At 44.2% G+C, this 17,454-nt stretch overlaps 1 protein-coding gene across 1 annotated transcript; it reads left to right on the top strand.

Annotated features, from left to right (window-relative positions):
• The first annotated feature begins 399 nt into the window (after window positions 1–399).
• Window positions 400–15,871, top strand: DESI1 (desumoylating isopeptidase 1). The gene is made up of 6 exons (XM_077830803.1): window positions 400–494; window positions 7,533–7,554; window positions 8,564–8,633; window positions 10,101–10,210; window positions 11,082–11,204; window positions 12,712–15,871. The coding sequence occupies exons 1-6, from the start codon at window positions 404–406 to the stop codon at window positions 12,803–12,805; spliced, it is 510 nt and encodes a 169-aa protein (XP_077686929.1). The 5' UTR covers window positions 400–403; the 3' UTR covers window positions 12,806–15,871.
• The last annotated feature ends 1,583 nt before the right edge of the window (window positions 15,872–17,454 follow it).

Raw genomic sequence — 17,454 nt, 5'->3', positions numbered from 1 at the left:
TTACCTCATGTACCCCCTCCGGATGAAATAACCCCTCCCCCCCGCAGAAGCCACGCATCCTAACGGCATAGCCCCACCCCGCCCTGCCTGTAGCCCCGCCTCAGCAGCGGCGCCGGGTTCCATAGCGGCGCAGGGACAAGCCGCCCGGCCGGTCTATGGCTGTGGCACATGCGCAGAGGGAGCATTCCCCATTCCGCCCCCTCTGTCACGTCACAGTTGGTGCCGGTACCGCTGCCGCCGCCGCCGCCGCCGCTGCTGTAGACCCAGGAGTAGCGGGGCTGGCCCGGGCTCTCCCTCCCCCCTCTTCCCTCTGCTCGGCCGGCACCCGCCCGCCGTCCCCCGGGCAAGGAGTCTCCTAGTCCTTCTCAGGGCCCTTCTCCCCCCCCCACGGACCCCGTCCCCCATGGAGCTGCCGCCCACCCTGCACCCGGTGAAGCTCTATGTCTACGACCTGTCCAAGGGCATGGCCCGGCGCCTCAGCCCCCTCATGCTGGGTAAGGGGGCTGGCCCGGGGGCAGGGTCGGTGGGGTTGGGACGGGGGGCCTGCGAGGCCGTGGGATGGGGCCGGGCCGTTGCGAGAAGGATTGTCCTGGGTCCTGCCCCCGGTGGCCCTTTGGTCCCCCACCCCCACCCCCGTTTGCCGCTCTGGAGGCCAGTCGCTCCTGGGAGTCGGACGCTGGGACGGCTTCCCAAGCTGCAAAGTAACGTGTGTCCCGCCAGAGCCTGGCACCTGCAGAGCCCCCCAGCACACACACACACACACACACTGACACAGACACACTGACACTGCTCCCCGAGGGGACAAAGGCTCGCTCGCAGAAATTGCGCCGTGGTGGAGTGGAGCTGTGGCCCTTTATCTAAAAGAAAAGAGATTTTCAGGGCAGCAAGGATACGTTTTCCCGTTTGACACGATAGGGTAGGGTTCACAGATCAGTGCAACCCTGCTGATGAAATCACATTAGGGTGGGACTCACCCAGTTTTGAAATGTGCTAGAATATATACGTGTTTCAAGCAGTTTATACATATCTGTGGTAGCCGTACTGAATTCTAATGTGGGCAGTGTTCCAGGGTCAAGTGCTACACGGTATGACACTGGTGCATCTAAAGAGATCATCTTGGTAAGAGAATTGATAGTGATATGCATAAACTATCGTAACCCAATTGGTATGATACATGGCCTAGTCTACACCACAGGCAGTCCAGGGTGTATGGCCTTATCATGAGTCAGAGTACAGCATTGACAATTAGTTAGGGCCTGCACCTCCTTTACTCATAAAGTTCACCCATTGAGATCCTGGAAGTGTATGAATTTATTACCACTTTACAGATTTTTCACAAGAGATATTATGATCTTTCTGCCCAGGATCTCAATGGGTGAACTTTATGAGTAAAGGAGGTGCAGGCCCTAACTAATTGTTAATGCTGTACTCTGACTCATGATAAGGCCATACACCCTGGACTGTCAGTGGTGTAGACTAGGCCATGTATCATACCAATTGGGTTACGATAGTTTATGCATATCACTATCAATTCTCTTACCAAGAACTTGTCCTTTGTCAACTGACCAATAGTTTGATGGCTTTGAGGAATTGTCTCTCTCGTGTATGGTTTCTGAAGTGTGAAGTGGCCTTGTCGGAAGAGGAGGACCTGTAAATGTCTCTTACAGAGTCTGCCCCATGTCAGGCTAACAATGTATATCAGCCTTCCTAGCCACTTCAGTTGAAGTGAGCTGTAGCTCACGAAAGCTCATGCTCAAATAAATTGGTTAGTCTCTAAGGTGCCACAAGTACTCCTTTTCTTTTTGCGAATACAGACTAACACGGCTGTTACTCTGAAACCGTTCAGTATCTGAATAGATGGCCCTATGGACTGTGTGAACTGCTGGCAGTAACTTCATCTGCCTGTCCTGAGAGAAAGATGTTGTGCTTTCCGGTGGCTTTTTAAAAGTGAAAATGAAAGCCTGAATTATACTCCACATGAAGGTCCATATATGCTAACAGTGAGTTTGAGAAGAAAACATTCCTGTTGAGACCCTTAGTGATCAATTCTGTGTATGACAGATAGACAGAAACAGCAGCTTTGAGAGGAGTGCATTTCACTATCCCACCCCATGCTGGATAATTTCAAAGTAATTATAGATACTTATTTCTCCCTTCAGACTCTTTTCCATTGTACTGGCAAGGATGTAACTTTCTCTTGTAATGGTTTTAGTGACTACGTTTTATCTTGGGCTGGAGGGGAAAGCCTGGTTTACACACACATTTGCAATTATTTAACTAAATATGAGAAAGTTTAGCTAAATCAACCTTAGCCATGCTTCTTCTGGAATAAGTGTCCACCCACAGGCTTGTACTGAAAACTAAACTGATGTTCATTCACATCTTTTGTTATTACAATGCAAATTCATATGCAGACCAAGCCAAAGCATTCTAGCTCTGGTATGACATAAGATGCCAGTCTTAGTATTTTGCTGCTTTATAAGTTCCTGCATGAAACACTTAGCACTTATTCTTTATTTACTTTTTTTCTGAATGGTAATAAGTATGCTATGTTTTTATTATACCAATAATTGCAAATAATAATACCAATAATGTGTTTGAAAAGCAGTACACAGGTCTAAGTTTGTAGGAGTCTGCAGAAAGAAAGAGAAAATTACAAATTGGATCAGAGTCCACAGTTGTGTGGGAAATACTGATTGCTAGTGATAGTTAATAACCAGCTGAGATTGGGCAAGTTGTCATGAGTTCTGGGAATAATGCCCACTGGGCTTGTTTAGTCACAGTGACAAGGAAACTTCAGAATATTTGGGATCATATGAATTTGGTGATTGGATTGTCCCAAAGATAGATCTTGGTTTTTATTCTTTGAGTGATAGTAAATCTCTAGTGTGGGCTCCCCATTGCCAAAACTGACCTTAGTGGTTTTCCACAGATCTCCTCAAAGTAGGCAGATGGGAAAAGTACCTTCTTTCTCGAAATACATCCAATCCCCTTTTTAAGTGGCCACAAAAGCGGTTTGTCACTACTCCATAGATGGGCTTTATATGAGGATATCATGCAGCCAATAACTTTTATTCCTTTGGAGCCCAGAGCAGTTCAGCTGTGAGACTCTTAAGCTTCATGGAATACAAAAATTAGACAGGGAAATAACGTATTAGATGATTTAGTTCTAAACCCTTGTCATCCCTAGCCAGTCCAGGATTACTCCTAATAGTATCTTCTTCTTTGTTAGAGCTAAACTAGATAAAGCAATGTGACTCTTTCTTTGGTGGGATAATTCCTCATAATGCCACCTTCTTAAAATACAAATGCATTTAAAATAAAGATTGGAAAGGAAGGTGACAAATATAGAACCAAAAGGTTCTTAAGGTGTTTTAGAGGAGGGGAAGAATGGAATGAGATGTGTATCAAAGGGAAGCAGATTCCACATCATAGGACCCACCACAGCAAAGGCATTATTGCCTGGCAATTTCAGATAGGCTAGAGGAATCCTGAAGTATTAATGGGTATTGTGTTAATATGTGTCAGTACAAAGCTCAAGGATTAGTCCTCTCATCCCTCAAATACTTGTAGAAAGTTCTGTAAGGTAACTTTATAATGATCATCACCACAGTAGCTGAATGCTGAACTTGGACAATTCTAGATTTCCATAGCATTGTTGAAACAGATATTATAGTGACTTAATTATGTCCTTTGGCCACATATAGTTTTCCTTCCATCCCCCTAATCCATTTTCTGGTGTTACTCTTCCCTGAATTTCCTTCCAGTGTACCAGACATCTTTCTGATATTGAGATATGCACTACTGAACACTGTAGTCTCTACTGCATTTAGGGACTGTCAGCTTCCTTGTCTGTGACGTCATATGTGCAAGCCAAAACTGTAATGCCATTTATCTGACTTGCTCTACCCTTTGGGATGTGCTTTGACTAATTTAGCATGTCCAACTAAACTGGCTTTAAAACAGTAAAATAGTATTCACCAATGGGAAAGCAGTGAAAGTTCCATTCTTAGAATGTTTGGTTTTATTCTTCCAGGAGGGGGTGGGGGCAAATGAGAACTGGAAGCTGAGCTGTTCTAACACTCTGATTGTGGACAAGCTACCCTAATATTAAGAGAGATCCATGGTGAGGATTAATGTACCGCCACTTCAGTGCTGGCACAAGTTTTTCAGGGTGATATGCAAATGAAATGTTCAGGGCCTTTTCTAACTTGCTCCCCTCATGTACCTGAGCCAATGGCACTGACTCATGGGTCAGATGTGTGTACGTGGGATCCCTGTGTGAGTGGAACCCTAGACTGCAGTATAAGGCAAAAGCTGCCACTGTGAGAATCAGTCAATCAATTAAGAATACATTAGTTAGAACAGTTCTTGATGGAATATTCAGCCAGCACTACCATCCTTCCCACTCCACTAGCCCGTAAAGACTCTGAGAGCAGGGGATAACTGTTACTTGAGTTATCTCCTGCCTTTTTCCTTCTATGCGCGATCCAGCTCCTCATGATTTAAATAAGAGGACAGGATGGTTCCAGAGCAAGACTGAATCAGCTTTGTCCCAAAGCATTTGCTAAAGAGGATTGCTTGAAAATTAAACCGTCTACGCTTTCCCCCATACACCCTATCTCCGCACACTCCAAGCCACCTTTGGGAATGAGGGGCTGAGACTCAGATGCAGACTCCATTTCACTCCCTCCGTTGGCATTGTGCTGCAGTTTCACTAAGTAGGGCAATATTCTTTCAGAAATGAGGTGGCATCCTAAGTGACTATAACACGCTAAATTTGATAGCACCTTATTTCCCTGCTACCCAGCTGACGGAATAGGTGTTACTCTCACTTTTGTGCCAGTATAGGCACCAGTTTTGCATCCCAGTCAGGGTATTTGGTATCCTGAGTAGTAGCTGTCTCCTTATATAATCCGTGCATCACTAGTACACTGTTCTTGGATTTGATTAATCCAAATCCATCTACAAAGTCCACTTTTATTTGGGGTTAAAAACCTGCACATGCCATACGCTCCATCCCCTAACCCTCAAGATTAATAAATTAACTGTGCCAACAAGATAGATGATTCACAGCCATCTAATCTTCCCAGTACGTGGCCTTCTGGATAAACCCAGGCATGGGAGTAATCTGGTTTGATTGGATTCTAAAATTATACAGGCTCAGTTTCTAGTCTAAAAGTGACCTTGTATCCTAACTATGAACCTGTGTCCTTTAGTCACAGAACAAGTAAATAAAGTCTAGTAATTCTTCAAATTCCCACAATTAATTTGAGGGCAGTGGAATTGTTTCCCATGAGCTTTAACCTATTTTCTTGCCCCCATAAATAGTGTTTAGGTTGGCAAGATAGCTATTTGAAACAAAAACCTTTTTAAAAAATAAAGTATCCAAAAAAACCCTTATGTAGGCTCCCAAATCACTTAGGCGCTGATTCAGCAAAGTATATAAATATGTGATTAATGGGACTACTTGCATGCTTAAAGATATGCATATGCTTAACTATCTTGATGAATCAAGGCTTAAAGGCTATCAAATAGCTTACTCCTAAATTTTAGTAAATTTTGTAAAAAGCAACTTAAAATGTCTTGATCTTAATTTTGTTATTCCCCTGCAGCATTGGGAATCCAAACACAACTTCTCTTTACTAATAAATTATAATCAGTAAGTGGAACTATCCAGTAGAGCTTCACTGTCTATGACGAATGAAGTACAAAAACTAACTGCAGAAATAGTGAAGAGACCTTGATTTTAAAAACATTTCCAATTTAGGAATCTTAGGCATTGGCACAAGTAAAGGAATGCTTTAAAACACAGTTTATCTTGACATCTTCTCTGTTTAATAGAATATGTTTTTAGAGAGAATTACCATAGAAAATCACATTTTAGAAAACTAGTTCCTTCCTCTTTCCAACCTGCTGCCAGAATTCTGTCTCTATAAACTAGCTGCTGAAGTTTATTTTATCTGTACTGCTTAGACAGAGTCATCACCTATTGCCAGAGAAAACACTGAGTTCTGAACTATGTTCTTGACATGATGAGTGAAGGAGGAAGCTATTTTCACATTTAGTTTCCAGATGTAAATATTTGTAACTTTTTAATCTACCCCAATCCTGTTTTTAAAATGCCCTATAGGTTATCTTTGAAAGGGAGACACTATTGGGTTCTCTTTCAAATAAATTATTATTTATATTCTAATAGTGCATATAGGGATCCAGTTATGTTAGGTGATGTACAAATACATAAGAATAGACACTGTATGTATAATTCTCCATTGTCCATTCTCCAATTCCTCTTCCACTGATCAAGTCACTTTCCATGTATTGGTTTTTAGTCACTTTCTAATTAGTTTAGTGTCATGAGGCAGATTTCCATGTTTCTAAATGAGCTGAAACCAAAGTGGCTTTTTTTGTTTCATCTTCTGAATTCAGTGATCTTCGCAACAAGTCTTTAACTGTTGCTGCTGGCCGAAGTCACAAAACTGGATAAGGTGGTAAATTTAAAAACAACAACTCAGATTTGGTAGGTTATAATTTTAAAACCTATTTAAATTTCAGCCCCATACTTTATTTTTAAGAAGAGATACTGAGAATGAGCTATAGAGCCTTTACTTGTAGGTCACCAGTTCCAATCTAGCCCTTTATCAGTAGTGACTGAAAAGGAAATTCATTATTATATGATGGCTCTATAATGGACTATGTGAAATTAGTATGAAACTAGTACACTTGGTACTGACTGAGCATCTTTGTTGGTGAGCTTAGAGGCCAAGGACTTACTGAGCCACTGAAATGGTGTTCTCGTCTTCTCCCTAGAAGTGGGCCCATTCAGGGTTAGGAGGATGTATGTTGGCAGAAAAGTCTGGCACTTCCAATTCCTCATGCAAGTAAACAGAGAAATTAAGTCACCAGTGCAGACAGTGTGGCACCATTCACTAGCGCTACAGTTCATTACTAAATGAAAAAAAGCTATTTTTCCTGATCCTTTAGAACAATGGCTCTCAACCTCTCCAGACTACTGTACCCCTTTCAGGAGTCTCATTTGTATTGCAGAGTTTCACCTCACTTGAACTACTTGTTTACAAAACCAGACATAAAAGTGTCACAGCACACTATTACTGAAAAATTGTTTACTTTCCCATTTTTACCATATAATTATAAAATAAATCAATTGGAATATAAATATTGTACTCTCATTTCTGTGTATAGTATATCGAGCAGTATAAACAGGTCGTTGTCTGTTTAAAATTTTACTTTTACTGATCTTGCTAGTGCTTGTTATGTAGCCTGTTATAAAACATGGCAAATATCTAGATGAGTTGATGTACCCCCTGGAAGACCTGTGCGTATCCCCAGGGGTACACGTATCCCGTGTTGAGAACCACTGCTTTAGAAAGATGCAACTTTGGCAATAAGGTTGCAGCTTGGGTTTAAGGCAGGATGTGGTAATAGGTGAAGATGCATAGGTGAGTGACAGCAAGTAGACTGAACTGTGTAAAGGAAGTTGCCGATGACTCTCTCCTTCTCTCTACATACAGGAAAACAGCTGGATGGGATCTGGTAAGTGACTAGATTTAACTTGCATAATGTGTATTAGACATTAGATAGCATTTCCAATATAGCATGTTCTTAGAGTTACTAGAAGAAAGATTGATTGCATTGAATTAGGCACTGTGCAAATCTCCTTTCAGTTCTTGTCAATAGATCTTCATACCAACAATAATTATTATTACATATTTTATTGCAGTAGCACCCCAAATGTACTAGTCATTTTTCAAACATAGGATACTGTCTGTGTCCAAAACAACTTAGCTTCTGATTGCAGACATGACTTAACATGAGAGCACCAACAGCAGGTGAAAATAGGAGGATTGCTGACAAAGGTTACAAAAATAACACCACATGGTTACTTAGTAGCTATATGCATATTTTGTTAGAAAATATGTTCTCCAATAGATAAAGCACCATCATGCCCAACTTGCCAAAGTCTCCATCCAGGATTACGGACCCCTTGACCAATGTCTTCCATCCTCCCTCACCAATCAACCACCCTGTCATCCCTCATCCAACTATCCCACTCACTGTCCAACTCTTTTCCAGTCCCCATATCCAGCCACCCTCTGTCCATATGGTGACCCTGGGTAATTCATGCCCCAAACTTTCCCAAATTTCTAACTGCCCGTGAGAGAAGTTTTGTCCTTCACTACATATGGCTGGAGAAGGGAAGCTATTGGGGGTTCTTCTCCCACCTTTTCTGGTGTCTTGGATACCCATGGTGGTCCTGACTGAGCCATTCGCTCCCACCTGCAGTATAGCATGAGGCTTGATAACCAATGTGACCATTTTTCTTCTGGGTAGTGTACCAGCAGACATTATTCCTACTCATAGAAGGGTCTCAATCTTTTCTTGCCTCTTACTAAGTTATTTGCCTCAGTAATATCTTAGGCAACATGTACTACAGTTCTAGCCTTTCATCCACTCATATGAGTGGTTTATAAGCTGTCTTAAACATTTCCTCCTCTTCTTTCATATGGCTTCCTTTTCATGTCTCCTTGCTCTCCCTCAACAGGCACACCTCCATAATTGTCCATAAGGATGAGTTCTTCTATGGCAGTGGTGGGATTTCCAGCTGTGCACCTGTGAGTTCAGCCTTCTTGGGACTTTTTCCTAGCTCTACTCTTTTCTCTTCCCATATGGTTTCTTGATGATTAATTTCTCTTATCAGGAGTGCCCTGTGTTTGCCCTTTAGGAAAAGTGTACAAGTGTATTTAGTCTTAAGAGATTGCATGATGTAGCCAGGTGAGGTGCTAAGGGTCATGATGGCTGGTCAGCTGGGGAAAAGGGAACCTGCACAATGGGTTTGGTCCCAACCACAAGTTAGAACATCAGCGAGAGTTCAAAACAAACTATGGGGTTTCCTGTGCTCAGCATTCTGAGAAGGAAGAAGCTTCCTGTAGCTCAGCCACCCCTTGGCTGCCTTGGTTGGCTGTAAATCAGAGGTGGGCAAACTACAGCCACATCCAGCCCACAGGACAGTCCTGCCCGGCCCTTGAGCTCCCAGCCGGGGAGGCTCACCCCCGGCCCCTCCCCTGCTGTCTCCCCTCCCCCACCGCCTCAGCTTGCTGTGCTGCCAGCACTCTGGGCGATGGGGCTGCAAGCTCCCGCTGGGCAGCACGGCTGTGAGAGCCGCCGGTCTGCTCTGGTGTTCTAGACTGTGCGGCGATGTGGCTGGCTCTAGCCGGGCGGCACGGCTGCCAGTCCTGGTGCTTTGAGAGGCATGGTAAGGGGGCAGGGAGCAGGGGGGTTGGATAAGGGGCAGCAGGTCCCAGGGGGCAGTCAGGGGACAGGGACCAGGAGGCGGTTGGATAGGCATGGGAGTCCCGGGGGCCTGTCAGGGGGCGGGGGTATGGATAGGGGTCAGGGCAGACAGGGAGCACGGGGGGCTGGATAGGGGGTGGGGTCACGGTGGGGCGGTTAGGGGCGGGGGGTTCCCAGGAGTGGGTAGTCAGGGGACAAGGAGCGGGGGGGGGGGGGGGGGTTGGATGGGTCGGTGGTTCTGAGGGGGTGGGAAGGGGCGGGGGCCAGGCTGTTTGGGGAGGCACAGCCTTCCCTACCCAACCCTCCATACAGTTTCAGAACCCCGATGGGGCCCTCCCGCCAAAAAGTTTGCCCACCCCTGCTCTAAATGGAGGATTTTTATACTTAGACCTTGGTGATTCATGGTATTTAAAATGCACACACACTGACTACCTTGATATCCTCTCCAGTTCTTGGGGTAGTCTTAGCCCAAAGTTCACCCTCCGAAAGCACCTTAAAACACAGGTCTGCCACACAGTTCTGGAACAGCATGGAGAACACAGCAGCAAGTTGCAGAATAAGCCACATGAAGTGTCTTGTACCTCTTGTTCTCTAACTGGGGAGAGCTGGGGACAGAATAGTTTGCTCTGAATCTGATACTGTAAGCCCCTTTCCCTGCTCCTGGGCAAACCATGTTAGTTTGTTTATGTCAGGAGCATTCTGGACTGCAGGACTCCCCACCCCTTGGAGTGCTCCATCGGAATCCATTCTGTCCATTTAGCATCTTCTTTTGCTTGTGCATTTCACAGGGAGGGACATTGCTTGGGCCCCCAGACTCAGTTGTAGACCTGGGGAGCACGGAAGTTACAGAAGAAATTTTCCTGGAATACTTGTCCTCGCTGGGAGAATCCATGTTCCGGTGAGTTATGGCTTTTATTTGATTTTTAACATATTTGCCAAAAAAAGAAAATTGGGGTGGGGGTCCCAGGGCCTGTCTCACTAACACAAAGTTTCATCTGCCTAGTATGCTGTTTAGTACTATCCAGATAATAAGTAATAATGGGGCTAGAGCTGGCACATGATCAACTGCAAGCTACGTAACACTTGGGCAGACCCAGGCCTTGATCAAGGGTGGAAAAGCATTCTGTCAGGATGCCTGCAACCCTGGATCTTGAGCTTTGGATTTGACAGCAAACAGGGTTTTGCCTGGTATGTATTGGATGAGAGACCTTCATGGAAGACCGAAGTGATGGAGGAAATGGTGTTCGTTCAACAGGGGCACTTTACCATGAGAGCCAGTACTGAAACACTGTGCTAGAGCTTCTTGCAAATACAGACTAACACGGCTGTTACTCTGAAACCTGTGCTAGAGCTGCCCTCTTTCAGATGATATGTAAAACCAAGCTTCTGACTTCCTGTGTTCATTAGAAAGCCCCGGGCACTTCTTACCAAAGTAATTAACAATAATACTTAGTGTCCTTGTGAAATTCCAACCTCAGCAATTACTTGGATCTACTTTTTCTTCTGTAATTTCAAGTGAACAAGTTGGTCCTCGTTTCTCCTCCAAAAGGCTGTTGTGTAGTGTCAGTAGTACAGAATGGTTGCCATGTTCCACCCCCAACCCAGCTGAGTTTTGGAGAGAGAATGGACTTGTGTGTTGTCTAAATCGTGTTAGGGCCCATTAGGATGAAGGGTGCTGATGTAATTGATTATTGCTTTGAGTTCCTTTTCTTGTGGTATTTATTGCTGACTCTCACTCTTCTGTGTTTGAACTCCTCTCCTGGGCACAGAGGAGAGTCTTATAACCTCTTTGAACATAACTGCAACACCTTTAGTAACGAAGTGGCGCAGTTCCTGACAGGAAGAAAGATACCTTCCTACATCACTGACCTTCCGTCTGAAGTCCTTTCCACGTGAGTACAATCTTCTCTGCTTCTATCTGTAGGATGTTGCTTCATGCTGATGCCTGGATGTTTGCTGCCACATCTGATAAGCCCTAGGTGGGGACTGGTACCTGTTGTACCTCGTGAGATCAGGGAGAGGATGCCGCTTCATTTATTTGGGCCTTTATGTGCAATGACAGTCTCCACACCATGACTGGCCCTGTCATGATGCGGGAAGGGTGAAAGATTCTTTTCTTCTACCATCAATGAACGTAAACTAAATGCTTCCCTATAGCTTTTTTTAATCACGTGACCAGATGTATATAAGAGGTCAGAGAGCCGTATAAAAGCCAGTGGCTAAGGATACTAATACCTCTTTGAAATTAAAATAAGCAATGTCTACATCTCAGGGCAGGATGTGGGCATCGCTAATGAGTCACCTTTCCTGCCCTGGAGGGCCATCATTGTGTTGAGGCTTGCCATGTTGCCTTATGGGGGTAAAGCTTTAAAGTTGCTTTTAAGATACTTAAAAGCAGGGACTGGATGGGAGGAGAGGATGCAGAAGTGAGGAAATAAGTGAAAGTTCTAGAACATCCCTTCTCATCACAACTGAGATTTATAGATCTCACTGCCTCAGATGCTAGCTCAGCCTCCTTCGGTATGCACTTTCAGTTGAGTCAATAAGGAGAGCTGCACCATCCAGTTCTCCTCTTATCACAAACAGCACTGTACCTGACTATGACACACAAGGTCAGTTGGTAGAAAAGTTTCTCCTATACCAGGCTGTAAGCTCAAGCTAAGCAAAGTCAGATGCAGTGTATACTTGAATAGGAGACCTTCAAGGAAAACTCAGATGCTGCAGGATTCAGTAGGGATTATTCAGTGAATACTGATCCAGCGTTGCACAGAAGTGCCAGAGGTTGTTCTGCTGTCAGAGATGCCACCTTTCAGAAGAGATATTAAACTAAGGTTTGGACACTTGTGACCATTAGCGATCTCATAGCCCTTTTCCCAGGGTTACTGATGATAGTCACTATGTTTCTGGCCACGTTTGAATTTAGCTCAAATTTGACATTCTGCCTCCCTAACTTTCTCTTAGGAGTTTCAGTTGGATAGCTACTACTCCACTATTTAATGATGTTTGACACTTAATGGAAAACTGCTTTGCAAAATCATATTCTGATCACTTCAGGTAACTAGATAAATTACTAAAAGTTAGTATCAGACAGGGTACTGCTATCTTGACACTACTTTGTTAGGATTCAAGGAACTGGCTCATGAAAACCAATGTTTGAACAAACATTTAAAGTTGCTGCTGTAGCAAGTTTTATTTAACCGGTTAAATTAAACCATATAAAGCAACTCACTGAAGAGCAGGACTTTACTAAGTTGCCTTTATAAAGGCCACCTCATTCTATTTCAGAGGTGGCTGTATTTCAAGGGTGCATGAGAAATCCTTGTATATATGTAGCATGATCACTTTGAGATCTATAAATATCCCTTTTTCTTTTCTTTTTTAATTTCATTGCCATCTCAGACCCTTTGGACAAGCTTTGAGGCCTCTCCTGGACTCCATCCAGATACAGCCACCTGGTGGGAATACCTTCCGCAGACATAATGGACAGAGCTAACACGAGTGGATGGATGTGCCCAGCCTCACCAGGCTTTTCCTTTTTAAACACACAAATCTACCAGATTTCTATTTTATAATTTCACATCAGCATTGTCTTCAAGGAAATGACAAGATGTTTTTTCAGATTTCCCAGGGAGATGACTTATTGGGTTGCATGTAGGACAATGCTACCAAAAAGATTGCCATAATTTCCAATAGCATTATTCTAACTTGTTAAGGCTGTCTTGTCTGTGTACACTGACACTTTCTAAATAGCCCCATGCTGGAGATGTGGAATTCATTCTATGGAGACTAGAGAGCCCATTACTCAATTTGGGGTACCCAAGGGGAGGCACTGGGTTAAGAGTCCTAGCAATCCCTTGCCAGACTTGCATCTTTTTTCTTTTTCACTGCCCATATTACGGGATATTTGCTGCAGTCTGTAACAGAAGGATACAGTGAGTTTTGTAATACTGCAGTGGGTCCCCCAATATTAAAACCTTCTCACTATTCCATTAATGTTGTATTGTTTGCTCAAGTGGAGAAGTTAACCTAACCTAGTCAGAACATTCACAGTGGGATACTTACAGGGGAAAGGTGTCCGAGCTCAATAAAACCTGCTAGCCTCTCAGTGTTACAGACTTCAGTGACATTAGGTATGAGTTGGATGTTGGCTGCAGCAGAGTGTCACTACCAGCCTCATAATGCTAGATCCAAGAATTAAGGGATGGAGGATAGGACATCTCCAAAAGATCAGTATCCCTTTCAGTCAGGAAAATAAGGGTCAAGTAAAAGCAAAATTAAGTAAAACTTTTCCTTCTCCCTGTAGCAAGCAAGCTCATAGGCCCCTGTGCAGAACCCTTGGAAACTTACTCCCTTTGTATGGGGCCTGTTCTTGCCCTGCTGAGCCAGTGTTGCATGCTCAGTGAGGAAAGAATAGCATGGCAGCTGCACATTAATCTAAGGTTTGCAAACAGTCTGCTGCATCTGTTTGCAGTCACAACATAAGCACTAAGGTCCCAGCCTTCTTCGACACCATAATTCTTTCCATGGAAGTTGAGTGTGATGTCACAGATGACTCTGATTAAATGTGTGAAGAAAACAGCGGGTCAGCATTGTAGGAGCTCCTATCTGGTTTCCATGTAAATTTCCCCAAATTAAAGAAGAAGAGGGACGAGCAAGAGAAAAGCAGAACAGCCTCTAAATAGAATTTCTCCACCTTTCCATGGGGCATCAGGGACACTTCAAGGGATACATGTGCCTATCATTTGAAGTGGGTAAGGCTGAACAACAGGCAAAGGGTTGGGTCAGAACTGCATCCTCCCCTGATTTAAGATTACTGAGTCCTCTCCATTTAACTCTCTTGTGGGTAGGAGATTAGGGAAAGGAAAGAAGGGGTACTTTGTGCTATCTTTCCTTCAAGTATAGATATCCTCCCCCCACTGATTCTCCAATAACTGTATTTAGGAGAGACAATGCAAGAAAGATAGTCACGGGACACTGGAAACTTCCCCTATGGTCACTAGTGTTGCTGATACTCTTTAATGGGGAGTACTTGGCCCAGATCCTGCCAACAGGAACACCTTGTGTGTACAGAACCCTTTGCCCAGTGTCTTGTGCAAAGAACTGCTCCAAGCTTAGTCCAGACCTGCCTCAACTTCTAATCACACAGATGCACAGGACACTTCCTAGGATCCTAAAGCTGTTGTGTCCTTGCTCTCTTAGGCTTCTACCCTTGATAATAGTTCCAAAAGGATATCCTTTGGAGAGCAATTTCTGTTGCACTTATTCAGTAACAACAATAAGTGGTGCACACTGGGAGGAAGAGGAGGATTTTAGTTTGCTGTTGCCCTGCATGTTGTGTAGTCCTTTACACAAGTACATAGTGGGTATAAAATGTGTTATCAAGTCAGACTGATAAAGTGTATATAACTACACAAGGTGCAGGGCAATGGTCAATGCAACCCAGAATGTTTCATTGTGTCATCTTCTCCCTGTAACATAACAGTTCTTTTCCTCAGCCCTTCATTGTGATGAATCTGGACTCCACGTGGGGTAGAACATCAGCAGTGGGAGCAGATGCCCTTTAGAAACAGCTCCTGGTTTGCATAAACATTCCCAGAACCCAGAAAATGCATAGTCTGCAGAAACTGTTCTAAAGTGAGTGGTTTTCAGAGCCCTTCTTTCCCTGCTCCTCCAGAAGCACCAACAAACAGGTCTTTGTATTCCTCTGCTTTCCTATCCTCTACATGTCTTCCTGTCCTGTCCTTCCTCATCTCCTGTTGTATAAATGGAGACCAGCATACACCCTAGCAATGTATCCCACTAATTAGGCCTGAGCCTGGATCTTACTTGACTGCCCAGCAAACTTCTGGACCTTTTACATCTTTTCTGGGAGGGAAGAGAGAAGGGGAACAGATTCACCTTGTGTATTTTGGAATCTGCCATCCCTCCACCCCATTAATCCCAGTACATCTAGTGCTGCTACTTTTTAAAAAAAGTTACTGGACAAAATTTTACTGAGCAGCGGCTTCTGTTAGCAGTCACCGTGGCACAGTCCCACTGTAGGGGGGAACCCAGAAAGGGGCCTGAGTTCAACACTAACACTGGGATCCTTGATAAACGAATTACATAAAAGTGGGCCCCCTCTGCCCCAACCAATTAACATGGTTGTGTAGTGAGCCCACCCGATGCTCTGTAGGCTTATTAGTAGCCCACTCCCTCAGATGGGTTATGTATAAATTGCAGATACATATACCCAGCATTCCACCCACCCACACTTATTTATAGGTATATAAGATGGAATGAGAAATAAATATGTAAATGTATGTAAGTAAAGCACTTCCAGTGAGTTGACTAACAAAGGGGCAGGGAAACTGAACCTTTTCTCTTGGAAGAGAGCAGAACCCCTTTGCCCCAACTCTTGTTTTCTGTCTTGTATTTCTGGGGTTCCCCTCAGTGCTGCTGAACAATGCCTGGACAGAGGGGATGCATTTTTACATTAAAATAATGTCGTCTGTAGGCAGAAAGTGGTGTTTGGTTTATTCTGTTTTTTTTCCCTATTGCAATAAACAGAACTATAGTATGTTGTTCTGTGTTACTTCGTGTGTCGACACAGCTCCTGAACACAAGCAAGTGACTAGAGCCCCATCAGGGCCTATCTGTCAATACCAAGATGTGGGCTGGGAAACTGCCCCAGCAGCTCATGCCATTTGGTGATATTGAAGGGAGTACTAGCTGCCTCACTCTGGTAGAGCTGGTCACAAGCAGCATCAAGTCTGGGGACAGTGGTTCCATGCACACCCTGCTCCTGCATCAGGTCTACTTTCCTTGATGCTTGACAGAGCTCTGAAGAGCCTGTCAGTGCTGCGGAACAATGGCTGGATGGAGGGGGGGTGCTGTTCGGCCCTCACTTGAGTAAGATGCCTTCATAACATTGAATGGATGGGGAAGAATAGAACCTCCTAATCTTTGCTGCTAGAGGAGGTAAACTGAGTTAAAAGACAGAGGAAGAGGGGCTGGGCAGTGAGGGAGCCTAGGCTGGAACCTCCCTAAACCCACTCTAGTTATCTTCCATTCAAAATGTTGAGATATCAGCCAAGTATTTTGTTTTTTTTAAATAACAGGGAGGCCCAATGCCTGGCTTTCCTTGCAGAAGCAGAGGAGAGACTGCATAGAATACCCACCTCATCCTAACACATTCATTGCTTTATAGGAATCCCTGTGCTCCCATCAACACGGCTCTGGGGAAAAAGGAAAAATTCCTTCTCAATTTTAGTTAGTGATCAGTTCAGCCCTCCGAATGCAGGCAAGTTATCATGCTTCAGCTTCTCTCCACATAAATTCAGAGCACATTAATGACAGAGTAATTATGTCCACCTCTCCCACTTAATGCTAAGAAGCTGGGTTCTGCTGATATTTTAAAGGGCAAAGAATTTCAAACAGTGGTCAGAGTCAGGATTGCAGTTGCATCGGTGGCTACGTAGTTACCAAACGTAGATTCATGCCTGGGAAAGCTGGTCTTAGACGTTAGCTATCAGCAGTGGCCTCAGGCAGAGCGGACACCTATTCCAAAGGGGGAATTCCATCAGATAGTCCCGGCTGATTATTACAGTGCACTGATTTTTATGCCAGCAGCAGCTGCTGTAAAGGGAATGTATCAAGGGATCTCTAGCATATAGTCAGAACAGGTGGTTTGGTTAGGGCTTCAAAGTGTTCAGTAACTATGGAATGACAGACAGTTTGCCCAGGGCAAGTGCAGTCTTACAGCAAGCCCAGATGAATGATTAAACATATTGCTGCTGCCCAAAGGGCAAATTCCTGTTGTCCAAGGGAAGAGGGATGTGAGCATTCCTCCTAGCCAGCTGGTACTAAACAGTACACAGGGTGGTCAGAGAGTGGTTTGGACTCTTCATACACTCTTGCAAAGAGACAGGTTTCAGAGTAGCAGCCGTGTTAGTCTGTATTCGCAAAAAGAAAAGGAGAACTTGTGGCACCTTAGAGACTAACCAATTTATTTGAGCATAAGCTTTCGTGAGCTACAGCCATGAAAAAATGGGTGTTTATCACTTCAAAAGGGGGAGAGAGCATTTTGAAGTGATAAACACCCATTTTTTCCATGGTCTGTGTGTATAAAAACATCGTCACTGCATTTTCCACTTTTATGCA

The sequence above is a fragment of the Eretmochelys imbricata genome, chromosome 1 (genome assembly GCF_965152235.1).
Source record: "Eretmochelys imbricata isolate rEreImb1 chromosome 1, rEreImb1.hap1, whole genome shotgun sequence".
In the NCBI taxonomy this organism is placed as follows: Eukaryota; Metazoa; Chordata; order Testudines; family Cheloniidae; genus Eretmochelys; species Eretmochelys imbricata.
Note: the sequence above shows the minus strand (reverse complement) of the source record. Positions and strands in the feature narration are given on the sequence as shown.